The 13,651-nt window shown below is 42.5% G+C and overlaps 1 protein-coding gene across 1 annotated transcript in view; it reads left to right on the plus strand.

Annotated features, from left to right (window-relative positions):
• The first annotated feature begins 5,261 nt into the window (after positions 1–5,261).
• The window catches only part of LOC124271631 (mucin-5AC-like), a 56,277-nt gene continuing 47,887 nt past the window's right edge, over positions 5,262–13,651 (plus strand). The window contains exon 1 of the mRNA XM_046706786.1: positions 5,262–5,427. Within this exon, the coding sequence (XP_046562742.1) occupies positions 5,262–5,427 (166 nt within the window). The remainder of the gene's footprint in view (positions 5,428–13,651) is intronic.

Below are 13,651 nucleotides of genomic sequence, written 5' to 3' on the forward strand. Positions count from 1 at the left end.
AACCTCGCCAAGGAGATTATAGAAAATAAATACACATGGGCGGATACACGTAATGCCGTTGAACAGGGCTGGATCTCGTTTTCTAATTAATGGCAAATCTCTCGCTAGACCACAGGTAAGGTTCAATGACAGCGGATCGTGAGGCTTGACATGTTGCATTAGTGTTGCTAGAGAATATCCATTCCTTACTGCTATAGGGCGAGGTCGGAATGATGGTATAGAGCTTCTGCTGTAGACGTGCTGGGTCAGATTCTGCTTTCACGTGTCCAGTGTTTTTGGGAGGGTGGACAATAGGGGATATAAGGATACCATCCCCGCCTTTTGTCACCACTAATGCTGCCCCGTCACCCATTCCACTTGTCCTACTTATACCACCAGCATCCCCGTCCCACCTCCCCGAAAATATCCCATACAATTAGGTCCACCCACACCACCCAACCCCACCCTATACCCACCCAGACTAGCCCTACCCTATACCCACACCACCCCAAACCTACCCTATACCCGGGAGCAGGACAATTCCCACCCGGACAATGCCACCCGGACAATTCCCACCTAGGACAATTACCCAGTTATTTTCACTATAATGATGAGGCCAATTCCCACCCAGTCTTTGAAATATTGAAATATTGACTTTGGTGTAATATTGAAAATGATAAAATATTGAAATTTTGACATTGAAGAAATTTGACTTTGATGAATTTTTCACTTTGATGTAATATTGACTCAACACTCAACAACCTCCGACCTTCATTCAATACAATCCTCAGTCCAACCCTCCCCACCATTAATCATTACAATCCTCAATCCCGCACTCAACAACCCCGGACCTTCATCCAAACAATCCTCAGTCCAACCCTCCCCACCATTAATCATTACAATCCTCAATCCATCTTTCAGCAGCAATCCCCGACCTTCATCCAAACAATCCTCAGTCCAACCCTCCCCACCATTAATCATTACAATCCTCATTCCATCTTTCAGCAATCCCCGACTTTCATTCAATACAATCCCCAATCCAACCCTCCCAACCATTAATCATTACAATCCTCAATCCATCTTTCAGCGCAGCAATCCCCGACTTTCATTCAATACAATCCCAATCCAATCCAACCCAATCCCCCCCACCATTAATCATTACAATCCTCATTCCATCTTTCAGCAATCCCCGACTTTCATTCAATACAATCCCCAATCCAACCCTCCCAACCAGTACTCATTACAATCCTCAATATCGCTCACCAGCCCCGGATATTCATTCAATACAATCCTCAATCCAGCACTCAAAGACCCCCAACCTTCATTCAATACATTCCTTAAATCCAACTCTCCCCATTAACCATTAAATCCCCAATCCCGCACTCAACAACCTCGGATATCCATTCAAACTTTCATAAACAACAAACTGTTATCAATGAAAAAACTGGGTCCATTTACCCACCTGAATGCCCCCACCCCCACCCCACCCCACACCCACACACACACACACAGAGGATGAACCGACAAGCTGTACATCTCAACCCTCCGTTGTCAATAAAACTGTAGCTGTAAATAATCAGTTCACGCGTATTACCTATAACGTCTTCAGCAATCAACTTGTATCTTATATCCAACCTTTGCCGCAAAAAGCAAGGTTTCTAGGTCATGGCAACCGACATTCGATCCCTTTCCTGAAGTAAAAAGAAACTCATTTGACAAATCATGATTTCTAATCCCATTGGGACATTGTATAACTATCCGCAAGGATATTTTAACTAGCCATGTGAGTCACATAACCACTGCTTCGAATGGACAATTGCTTCCACGTGTTTTGGAAAAGCGTGGGCTATTGCACAAGCGGAAATCTATACTTGGACGCTAGTTTTGTAAATATACGTGTCTGTCAGTTCAAGGGAAGACAGTTTCGAAGCATTCGGAATAGATATATGTCAGGTCCCCCTGGGGATTAAAGCAGCGTGATTAACCGTTGTACTATCTGATGGATTATCTAATCCCCGTCGAAACCCATCAGACCACAGAACACAGCAAAGGGAAGACCTGTCCTATATATGTCAGTGAAAACGACACATATGTACGTTTGCAAATACCACATATACTAGCATTACACAGTTACACGTTTGCATCCAATCTGACTTTAGTATCTCGAGAGTATGTAATGCATATTTGTTTGTTTGTTTGTTTGTTTGTTTGTTTGTTTGTTCGTTCGTTCGTTCGTTCGTTCGTTCGTTCGTTCGTTCGTCGGTCGGTCGGTCGGTCGGTCGGTCGTTTGGATGGTTGGCTGGTTGGTTGGTTTGTCATCTCTATTAAACAGCGATTTATTGACATTCTATAGCATGGTAGAAATCATACAATGGTAAATATGTCATGTATTTATGGAAATTGTTTCCATCCTCGGTAATCCAGTGAAGTAAAAGAGTGAGTGAGTATGGTTTTACACCGCTTTTATGTTTATTGTTTAAAGCCGCACTATATTCCAGTTATAAGCGGCGTTCTGTAAATAATCGAGTCTGGACCAGACAATCCAATGATCAACATTATCTACGTAATTTGGATACGATGACATGTGTCAACCGAGTCAGCCTGCCCACCCATTCCGCTAATCGCCTCTTACGACAAGAGTGGTTTGCTGAAGATAAATTCTAACCCGAATCTTCCGGGTGAATACCATAAATCTCTTAAATACGGTTTTTTTGCTTTGGTTAAAGCATGTGCAATGAATTTCTTCAAAGAAAACTCATACTTCGAAAAGTATATAACAGTAATGAAATTCCTGACATCAAATTCTGATTTTAGAAATACATTATTCTTATCAGACAGGTCCTTGTGTTTTGTTTACATGACAGTAATTGACCCCCACCAGTGCAAGATGTTGATCCCTGCAGTGTGTCTATTTTGACAAGCCTCCCCTGGTGGAAGAAATGGCGTCTTAATGTGATCATTTCCTATCTCGTTAATGCGTTTTGCTAATGCCGTTATGCTTTCAGTTACAACGTCATTAGTGCTTTCTTTTAAACTATTACTAATGCTTTCAGTTCCAATGTCATTTTTGCATTTAGTTTCAGCGTCTTGTATGCATCAGTTACATTAAATGTTTTCGTATAGATGTTTAATTTGTCATTTGAGAAGCTATTTTGGAAAACCACAAGCGCAGTCATGGTGCGTATAAACGTATAAACATAATCACAGCAAATCATGGATTGGGGCCACATGTTTTAGGTTTTTGGCTTTAGGAGCGAAATGCAATACAAATGTTGATATATATTTTTCGAAAATTTTAAACGAAATAGAATCATTAAAAGAGAAAATACAGCTGTTTCCGGTATCATCACAATTTGATAGTTGTTTATAACAAAACATGCCCATAATTACAATCGCACGATCGACTATTTATGAATAAGAGTTTCGTCGCTTAATTTCTTTATGTTCTAATATGCACGTGTTGCTGTAAAATATCGTTTATGGGATGTTCTGAAAATATATAGCAAAGCAGCTAGATTAGTTTCCATACAGAACGTCAATAAACCGATCAGATCTCATACCGTTTTGTCGTCTAAATTGCATGTCAAAATTACACTGCGGCTGAATCTCATTTGCGCTGTCGACATTGTATCCTCGTCGGCTGAGCAGTATTTTGTGTAAACAACATCACTATTTCGCATCCTGCACGAACAAGCCTTTCTGTGAGCGCCCGTCCCATTTGGAAGCAGAGCGAACGCATCAACAATGCCTCTATTGTCCGCAGGAGAGCGTGGGCGGTCAAGCGGTCAAACGTGCATGTTATCTGGGTATGTGTTATCTATATAGTCCCTTAGATACACGCGGCTTGTGTTTATTTAGCTGGTGTTCCATAATTTTGCCTTGGAGAGTTTGCCAAGGAGATAGTAGAGGGATCGTGTTACGTCTGGGTTTATGCTGATAAGGGTTACCATTCGTTGCAGTGTTTCTGGTCGACGTCTTCAAACACGTTTAAGACTCTGGGGTATTTGAGAACGTGATTTTCATGTAATACACCGTAGTATGTTGCAGAGATGACGTGATAACATCTAGGGGTGAGAAAGGATATGGGGATGTGGTAGACTTGCACAAGTCTCTAAAGGAATAATTAATGGTTAAAATGAAAATTCTTTAAACAATCCTTAAAACTAGACTGGCCTTCTAAGAGTACTGTCCGCTTAGTTAGACTTGCCCCTTTAAAGGACAGAATTACTATCCATCCATGGGTTTACCATTAAGTACAACCTTGGAGCAAGGCTAGGGATGGGGTGCTGAAAGAGATAGGGGTGGGTAAGGAAGGAGATGGGTTTGGGGGTGAGGAATGAGATGGGGTGGATGAGGAAGGAGATGGGTGAGGAAGGAGATGGAGATGGGTAAGGAAGGAAGGAGATGGGGGTGAGGAAGGAGAGGAATGGGGTGAGGGAAGGAGATGGGTTAAGGGTGAGGAAGGAGATGGAGAAAGGATGGAAGAGGAAGGAGATGGGTTTGGGGGTGAGGAAGGAGATGGGATGGAGGAAGGAAGGGATGGGGTGATGGGTGAGGAGATGGAGGATGGGTGAGGAAGGAGATGGGTGAGGGAAGGAGATGGAGATGGGTGAGGGAAGGTGAGGAAGGAGATGGGGAGGAGGGATGTGAGGAAGGAGATGGGTGAGGAGGAGGAAGGAGATGGGTGAGGAAGGATGGGGATGGGTTGAGATGGGGAGGGGTGGGAAGGAGGAGATGGGATGGGTGAGGAAGGAGATGGTTTAGGGGAGAGGAAGGAGATGGGAAGGGTGAGGAAGGAGATGGGTGAGGAAGGAGATGGGTGAGGAGGAAGGAGATGATGGTTTGGGAAGTGAGGAAGGAGATGAGGTGATTAGGGGTGAAGGAGAGGAAGGAAGGAGGAGGAATGATGACAGGGAGGAAGGAATGCGGGATGCATTTAGGAAGGAGATGGGTGAGGAATGGAGGAAGGGAGGAGTGGAGGAAATGGGCTTGAGGAAGGAGATGGAAGGATGAGGGATGATGGAGATGGGAAGGAGATGGATGAGGAAATGGGTGGGGAAGGAGGAAGGATGGTGGAGGAAGATGGGATGAAGGAGAAGGAGGATGGAAGGAGAGAAGGAAGGATGTGAGGGAATGAGATGGATGGATGGAGGAAGGAGGGATGAGAGGAAGGATAGGATATGGAAGGAATGGGATAAAAGTGAAGGGAGGAAGGAGGGAAGGAGAGAGGGAAGTGAGAAGGAAGGAAGGAGACAAGGAGAAGGAGGGTAAGGAGGAAGGAGATGGGGTGGGTAGGAGGAGACAGGAAGGAGAGGAAAGGAGGAGAAGAGGAGTGGATTCGACGAGGAGGAAGTGCAGGAAGGGAGAGGAATGAGAGGAATGAGACAACCAAGGAGATGGGGTGGAGGTGGGAACTGAGGAAGGAATTAGAAGTGGGAGGGAGACAGGGTGAGGAAAGGAGATGGGTAGGCAGGAACATGGAAATGGTCCCATGGATGATAGGAGTAAGTAGGGTAAGAAGAGACAAACAGGTTGAAAGGTTTGGGCAAGTATTTCAGACATGACCACAAAAAACAAATTGTAATTATTTCTGGAATCAAATGGAGTTTGAGGGAGACAGAAGAAGGATAGAAGGCTGGTGGGTGGTGGAGAGGCTAGCTGCATGGAGGATGGTGTCGTCTTACAAGGCACACGTGCTATCTTTATTGATAAGAGTACAAACATGTCGCATATTTTAAACAAACGTCATTACGATTTTTTCAAATCATGACTTTTCATCGCCACTTGCATTTAATGCACATTTAATAACAGCTCCCATTCTAAGAAGGATTATAACTCCTTGTGGTTACACAGGCAGGCTTTGGTTTCAAGTGTCAAATATGAAGACCGTTTCTGGTGATGGACTTCGTGGATCCAAACCTACTTAATAAAACAATATTAGAAATTGACCGGGTGAAACTTTAACAAGTATTTTCACAATATCCGGGAGGTTTCTACAAGTTACGGTAAAAGGAAAGGTGAACAATGTGGAAGGTGTGGTAGCCTGGTTGGTTAAAGCGCGTTTGCTTGTCTCGCTGAAGACCAGGTTCGATTCCCCAAGAAATATGGAAACCCATTTCTGGTGTTCCCCGCCGTGAATGTTGCTGGAATATAGTGGAACGCGGCCATGGAACCAAACTCTTTCAAACCGAACATATATGGATCTAATGTGAAAATTGCAGAGTGGAATGGATACTTTTGTCAGCCGAACATACGCTCAAGCGAACGTTTCAGATGGATAATGGATGCAAGAAAACGAGACAATTGGATGAAATGATTTCTAATACGTCAGAATTTGGCGTATTCTCCGAGAATTTCTTTGGATCGGTGCGCCTGATAGGGACGTGACTAAACTGTGGCATTTTGAATGAAGATCCAGGTTAGAATGGACCTTCCAGTAACCCATGCTTGTCGTAAGAGGTGGATCGGGTGGACAGCAGTTGACTGGGTTTGCACATGTCATGGTTGCGTAAGTAGATGCTCATGGATTCACTGGTTGTCGCAGAATTACGTCGAAATCCAGATAACAGAACGCCGCTATTAGCTGGAATATTGTGAAGTGCGCGGCGAAAACCATCCACTCTTTCTGCAGAGCTGCAACGCTACTAAACCTTTATTTTGAAGGCACTTTAATTGTTATCATGATACTGAATTATTCTATCTCTGCTCTGATATTACGATATCGGTACGACTCCATAAATCGTTGCACTTTTTGAAATTTATAACAATGCAGTAGTTTCTGTTTCAGTTAGGTGTATGTAACAATGATTATACCCTTGTCACTTAATGTGGGCTTTTTAAGTGTAGGTCCAACAGTGAACTCGGGTTAACGGGTTAAAGAAAAATCGACACATCCGTTTTTAGATTCAAATGTCGATATGAAACCTCAGAAGCGATAATGATTTTGCCTGTTATGAAACAACGTTGTGTTAACGATGTGCGGAGGTCATTGGCTTCGATCGCAAGTTAACGACGTTTCATCGTAAGCTAATATTATGATTAAATACTAGTTATCGTCAGTGAATAGATTTAGGAACCCACCTACACAAGCTACCACGATCCATTCTCGAGGAATATGTTGATCGTATCATCGTGTTTTATTTAAACCTGTAATCCTATCTGCCTGTTGTTTACATGAAGATCCGGGTTAGAATTGGTCTTCAGCAACCCAAACCCGTGAAGATCCGGGTTAGATTTGGTCTTCAGTAACCCATGCTTGTCATAAGAGGCGACTAACGGGACTGGGTGGTCAGGCTCGCTGACTTGGTTGACACATATTATCGTATCCCAATTACGCAGATCGATATTCATGCTGTTGATCACTGCATTGTCTGGTCCAGACTAGATTATTTACAAACCGAAGCTATATATCGGTAGCTGAAATATTGCTGAGTGCGTTGATATGCAACAAACAAATATAATTTGCAACGATCCATTCTCGAGGAGAGTGTTTGGCTGTAGATGGTATCACCATGTTTTAATGAAACTTGTAATCCTATCTGCCTGTTGTTTACATGTTTCACGGCGATAGTTCAACCTGAGGTTGATTGAGGGAGCGAAAATACATTTGATGTATTACGTGGGCGTCACAGAATGGCTTCTCAAATTATCTTGTTTGTTTACATCTTCATCCTTGTTTCAGATGGAGCAGGGCCGGGGCGTTGGGTAGCCGAGTGGTAAAGCGTTCGCTCGGCACGACGAAGACCCGGGTTCGATTCCTCACATGGGTACAATGTGTGAAGCCATGTCTAGTGTCCTCCGCCGTGATATTGCTGGAATATTGCTAAAAGCGTAAAACTGAACTCACTCAAATGGAGCATGGTGGGCGGAATACTGAACCAATATGTTTTTCTTTGTATGAAACTGGTCGGCTGTCTACGGGTAGCCATATCGTCTATAGCGGGGCATGACGTGGTGTATTTTGCTTCTAAAGCCAAAGCCCAAAGGTATATGATCCTATTCCGAGATTTGCTGTGATTATGTTTCTAAACTTGCCAGCACCATGTTTGAGCTCTTGGGTTTCCAAAATGGCTTCTCAAATGACAAATTAAACATCTTTTGTTTGTTTTGTTTAGTCGTTTTCAACGCCACACTCAGCAATATTCCAGCTGTATGGCGACGGACTGTAAATAATCGAGTCTGAACCAGACAATCCAGTGATCAACAGCATGCACATCGATCTACGCAATTAGATACGATGATATGTGTCAACCAAGTCAGCGAGCCTGGCCACCCGATCCCGTTAGTCACCTCTTACGACAAGCATGGGTTACTGAAGATCAGTTCTAACCCGGGTCTTCACGGGTATAAACATCTGTATGAAAACATTGAAAAACATTGTAACTGAAGCCTAAATGACGTTGAAGCTAAATGCAAAAAAATGACATTATAACCGAAATCATTTAGTAATATTTTAAATGAAAGCACTAATGACGTTGTAAATGAAAGCATTAACGACATTGGCAAAACGCATTAACGAGATAGGAATGAAAGCATTAAAGCGCCATTTCTTCCACTATAGAGGGACGGAAGTGCCGTCAAATTTGACACACTGCAAGGGTAAGAAACGAGCCCTGGTGGAGGTCAAATACTGCTACATACTTTACAAACTATCAATTTTCCCTAAAGAAATTCATTGCACATGCTTTCACCAAAGCAAAAGACGACCTCATATACAGAAAGAAAATATTGCGTATTTAGGAGATTATCAATGCTATCCATCCCGGAAGATATGGGTTAGAATCGATCTTCAGCCATCTTCAGTAAGAGCCGATTAGTGGGATCAGGTGGCCAGTCTCGCTGACTTGGTTGACACATGTCATCGTTTCCCAATTGCGTAGATCGATGCTCATGCTGTTCATCACTGGGCTGTCTGGCTCTCTGGCTTAGTTCATGCATGTCATCGTATCCAAAATGCATGGACTTTGCTCATGATGTCAGTCACTGGAATATCTGGTCCAGAGTCGAATATTTACAGACCACAGTCCAATATTTCTGAACATGGGTACGGTGTGTGAAGTTAATTTCGGGTGCCCCCCGCCGTGATATTGCTGGAATATTGCTAAAAGTGGCATAAAACTAGACTCACTCTAACGTGTAATTACGTCAAGAACATTGAATCGTCTTGGAATAGACCATGATAATAGACTTGCGGTCGTCAGGAGTTGGTTGTGTAGTACTATGAAGAATGCGCTGACTCGCCACGCCGAAGACCCTGGTTCGATTCCCTGGACTGGACCCATTTCTGGTGTCCCCCGCCGTGATATTGCTGGAATATTGCTAAAAGCGGCGTAAAGCCAAACTCAGTCGGTCAGTCCCTGGACTGGGCTGTCTGGCTCTCTGGCTTAGTTCATGCATGTCATCGTATCCAGATTGCATGAACTAATGCTCATGGTGTCAGTCACTGGAATATCTGGTCCAGAGTCGAATATTTACAGACCACAGTCCAATATTTCCAAGCACTGCGTTGAATAACAAACAAACAGACTTATCCCTAAACATACTCCTTGTAATGTATTTCCATATGTCGACCCCTCAGCCCCCGAACCCTTCCAGCAAACCGAATAAGGACGCCCTTGGTTCCTGTAACTGTCAACTAAACCTTGGACCATTTTCCTCGGATCACGTAGCCCTCCACGTGAATTAGACGCGATACTCGAGTCTCTTGTTTAAGCTTAGGTTTTTTAGTCAATGTCATTTCCCGACATCTACAGCAAACAAAGGCCAGTCACGTGTTCATAAATTGTTTCAAGCAAAGCCTCCCTCCGCTGTGGTCTCTGTATATGGCCGCTGATCGTCTTAGCTGGAGACTCTTTCGACGTCCTTGGCAACTAAAAATACCGACGTTCTTGTGCTACTGTTACTATCGCTATGCAATCTCGGTTTAGGCTACAGTGACAAATTCTCTTCTGGAAATCTGAATCATCGTGATCGCAGAAATCTCGTCTCATATCCAGATATGATCGGAACAAATGAAAGGTTACCAATTGTTATTGGTGCCTCAATCGTTCCTCTCACGAGCAGGGGGTTGGGGGTGTCAGTAGCCTAGAGATTAAAGCGTTAAGTCGTCACGCAATAGACCCGGTTCGATTCTCCACATGGCTACGGTGTGTGAAGTTAATTTCTGGTGCCCCCCGCCGTGATATTGCTGGAATATTGCTAAAAGTGGCATAAAACTAGACTCACTCTAACGTGTAATTACGTCAAGAACATTGAATCGTCTTGGAATAGACCATGATAATAGACTTGCGGTCGTCAGGAGTTGGTTGTGTAGTAATATGGAGGATGCGCTGACTCGCCACGCCGAAGACCCTGGTTCGATTCCCGAGATGCCCATGTCTAGCGTCCCGATCGAGCCTGTTATGACATTTATTATGTTAAAAGGCGTTAAACAGCCGTCACTCACTCCGATTACTTGAAAGAAAACCGTATGCAGACAATGTCCGATTCATGCAATACCCCTCGCCGAGAATATCTTCAAAACTGCTGACGCGTCCATAATCAATATTCACTCACTCATTCAATACGCCACCCAAATATTATATAAAAACTGCTTTTACAAGTACATATAGCCTTATATGTTTTCATTGCACAATAAAATGGAAGTAGAAAAAAAATCACACATCCAGATTCGGCTCAAGTTTTTTTTATATTCATGGGATCTAGTTTTGAAGGCAACTTCGTCTCCGGGACTAAATGTTAGTCTAAACTAGAGAGTGTAGCTTAACAGTTTAGTTTTACGCCACTTTTGCAATATTCCAACATTATTTCGGCGGGGACACCAGAAATGGGCTTCACACATTGTACCCATGTGGGGAATCGAACCTGGGTTTTCGGACTGACTGACTGAGTTTGGTTTTACGCCGCTTTTAGCAATATTCCAGCAACATCACGGCGGGGGACACCAGAAATGGGGTTTTCGGAGTGACGAGCGAACGCTTTAACCACTAGGCTACCCCACCGCACTTAGTCTAATCTAAATTTCTGCAATAGCCAATATAAATAATGCGGGCTTTCAGCTTATGGCGTCAAACATTGCTAATGGTGAAGGCCATTTTGTCGACATTATATAATTAGCACCTTTTATATAATATGGTCCCTTGTCAAGGTTAGACGTTACATTTGACACCTCTTTTGCTTCCAATCACATTCTGAAAACAAACAAAATATGTATCCAATATAGAATGTCAGTGTAAACGAATACCCAGCCTTGACTACAGTTTCATTGCCTATGATGGTGAATTGAAGTTTAACACAGAAGGAAGCTACCACTGATACTAGACAATCAGTATCAAAGAAATGGTAATATTAACCTATTCTCCAGCATCTTGTCTTTGTAAGACAGTTTCATTGCCTATGATGGTGAATTGAAGTTTAACACAGAAGGAAGCTACCACTGATACTAGACAATCAGTATCAAAGAAATGGTAATATTAACCTATTCTCCAGCATCTTGTCTTTGTTAGACAGTTTCATTGCCTATGATGGTGAATTGAAGTTTAACACAGAAGGAAGCTACCACTGATACTAGACAATCAGTATCAAAGAAATGGTAATATTAACCTATTCTCCAGCATCTTGTCTTTGTAAGACAGTTTCATTGCCTATGATGATGAATTGAAGTTTAACACAGAAGGAAGCTACCACTGATACTAGACAATCAGTATCAAAGAAATGGTAATATTAACCTATTCTCCAGCATCTTGTCTTTGTAAGACAGTTTCATTGCCTATGATGATGAATTGAAGTTTAACACAGAAGGAAGCTACCACTGATACTAGACAATCAGTATACTATCAAAGAAATGGTAATATTAAGCTTTCCTCTAGCATCTTTTCTTTGCAAGACATTGTTCGGTTGCTAATGATAGAGAAATAATGCTTAACACAATACAGAACACAAAGGCCTAACATTCTGTAAATATCGCAGCGGAAGTGTTGGGTTTGTTTGATGTCCCGACAAAGGGGGAGGGTCAGTCAGCTGTTGACACGAGGTCAGCTAATTTATGGCCCTTCCGCCGGACACATAAACTAAGTGACCTCACAAACAGAAACAACAAACAAAACTGACCTTCCGCAATAAAACACGTGTTTCTTAAAAGACCGCATCGTTTAGTCAGCTATTACGGGCCTTGATAGCTAATCAGCTAACTACTGACACGTGGCCTCGGTCAAGGTAATCTTGTATATCTCAGTGAGGATACACGTGATCCCAAACTTATATCCGGAGCCGGAAACTGACTCTTAGCGCTAGTACGTGCTTATTTAGCGGTGTTCGAAAGCCTCGAATTATCATGTCAAAAATTAAGATCAAACATGTGTCCAAGTAATCTTGTAAACACAACCTGTAGAGGGACAACCGGGTATTTAAAATAGTTTGTTAGAACCGATTTAAACATTTTGAAATTTTGAATTTCACTTTAATAAATGGGAATGTGTGACAAATGCATTAAAAAGAATTTAAACATTGATTCTCGTTTATCTGGAGTGTAATTGTTCTAAAATAATATAAATGATTGATATTGTTTCTTTATTAATCACAATAAAATTGAGAAAAACGGACCTACTTTCGACAGTCTGTTGTGCATTATGACATTTCTTCATTGTCTTAGGGTATTGAGTGAGTGAGTGAGTTAGTATGGCTTCACGCTGCTTTTAGCAATATTCCAGCAACATCACGGCGGAGGACACCAGAAATGGTCTTCACACATTGTACCCATGTGGGGAATCGTACCCGGGTCTTCGGCGTGACGAGCCAATCCTTTAACCACAAGGTTACCCAACGGCCCCTGTCTTGGGGTAACCATTAACAATTTATAAAATAATTGATGCACATTATATGGTTCGTGTTGACAGACAAATAATCATTTGCTTAACCAAAACCATACTCACTCACGCTTTTACTGCACTGGATTAAGGAGGATGGAGTACACAATGCGGAAACAATTTTCATCGATACAGGATGTATTTCGACCATGTTATAGAATGTCCATGAATAGCAATTAGATAGTGAAGGTACCACGTGTTCGAGAAAACACCCGTTAGCATGTGTTTTATACGTACATATACTGTACATGAGAATATAACTTGAAATGATAGGATCTCCGCTTTCTGTTATATGATATTATACCAATGACAACACACTTTTAGATATAATGACTTTGTCAAAACGTTTGTTTGTTTTGCTTGTTTTTTAACGCCGCACTCAGCAATATTCCAGCCATATGGCGGCGGTCTGTAAATAATCGAGTCTGGACCAGACAATCCAGTGATCAACATCATTAGCATCGATCTACGCAATTGGGATACGATGACACGTGTCAACCAAGTCAGGGAGCCTGACCACCCGATCCCGTTAATTTTAGGATAAGCACGGGTTGCTGAAGACCAATCCTAACCCGGATCTTTAAAAAAAATTCAAAATGACAGAAAGAGATGGAACATCAAAGGTGTTTCATTAAATGGATCCCCACATGGGTACAATGTGTGAAGCCCATTACTGGTGTCCCCCGCCGTGATATTGCTGGAGTATTGCTAAAATTGGCGTTAAACCATACTCACTCACTCACTCACTCATTAAATGGATGTTTCTGCAGCTGAAGTAATGACGTGCCGCAATCGAATTTACTTTCTTT

Source organism: Haliotis rubra, unplaced genomic scaffold (genome assembly GCF_003918875.1).
Source record: "Haliotis rubra isolate DU_JTF1 unplaced genomic scaffold, ASM391887v1 Scf162, whole genome shotgun sequence".
Taxonomy (NCBI): domain Eukaryota; kingdom Metazoa; phylum Mollusca; class Gastropoda; order Lepetellida; family Haliotidae; genus Haliotis; species Haliotis rubra.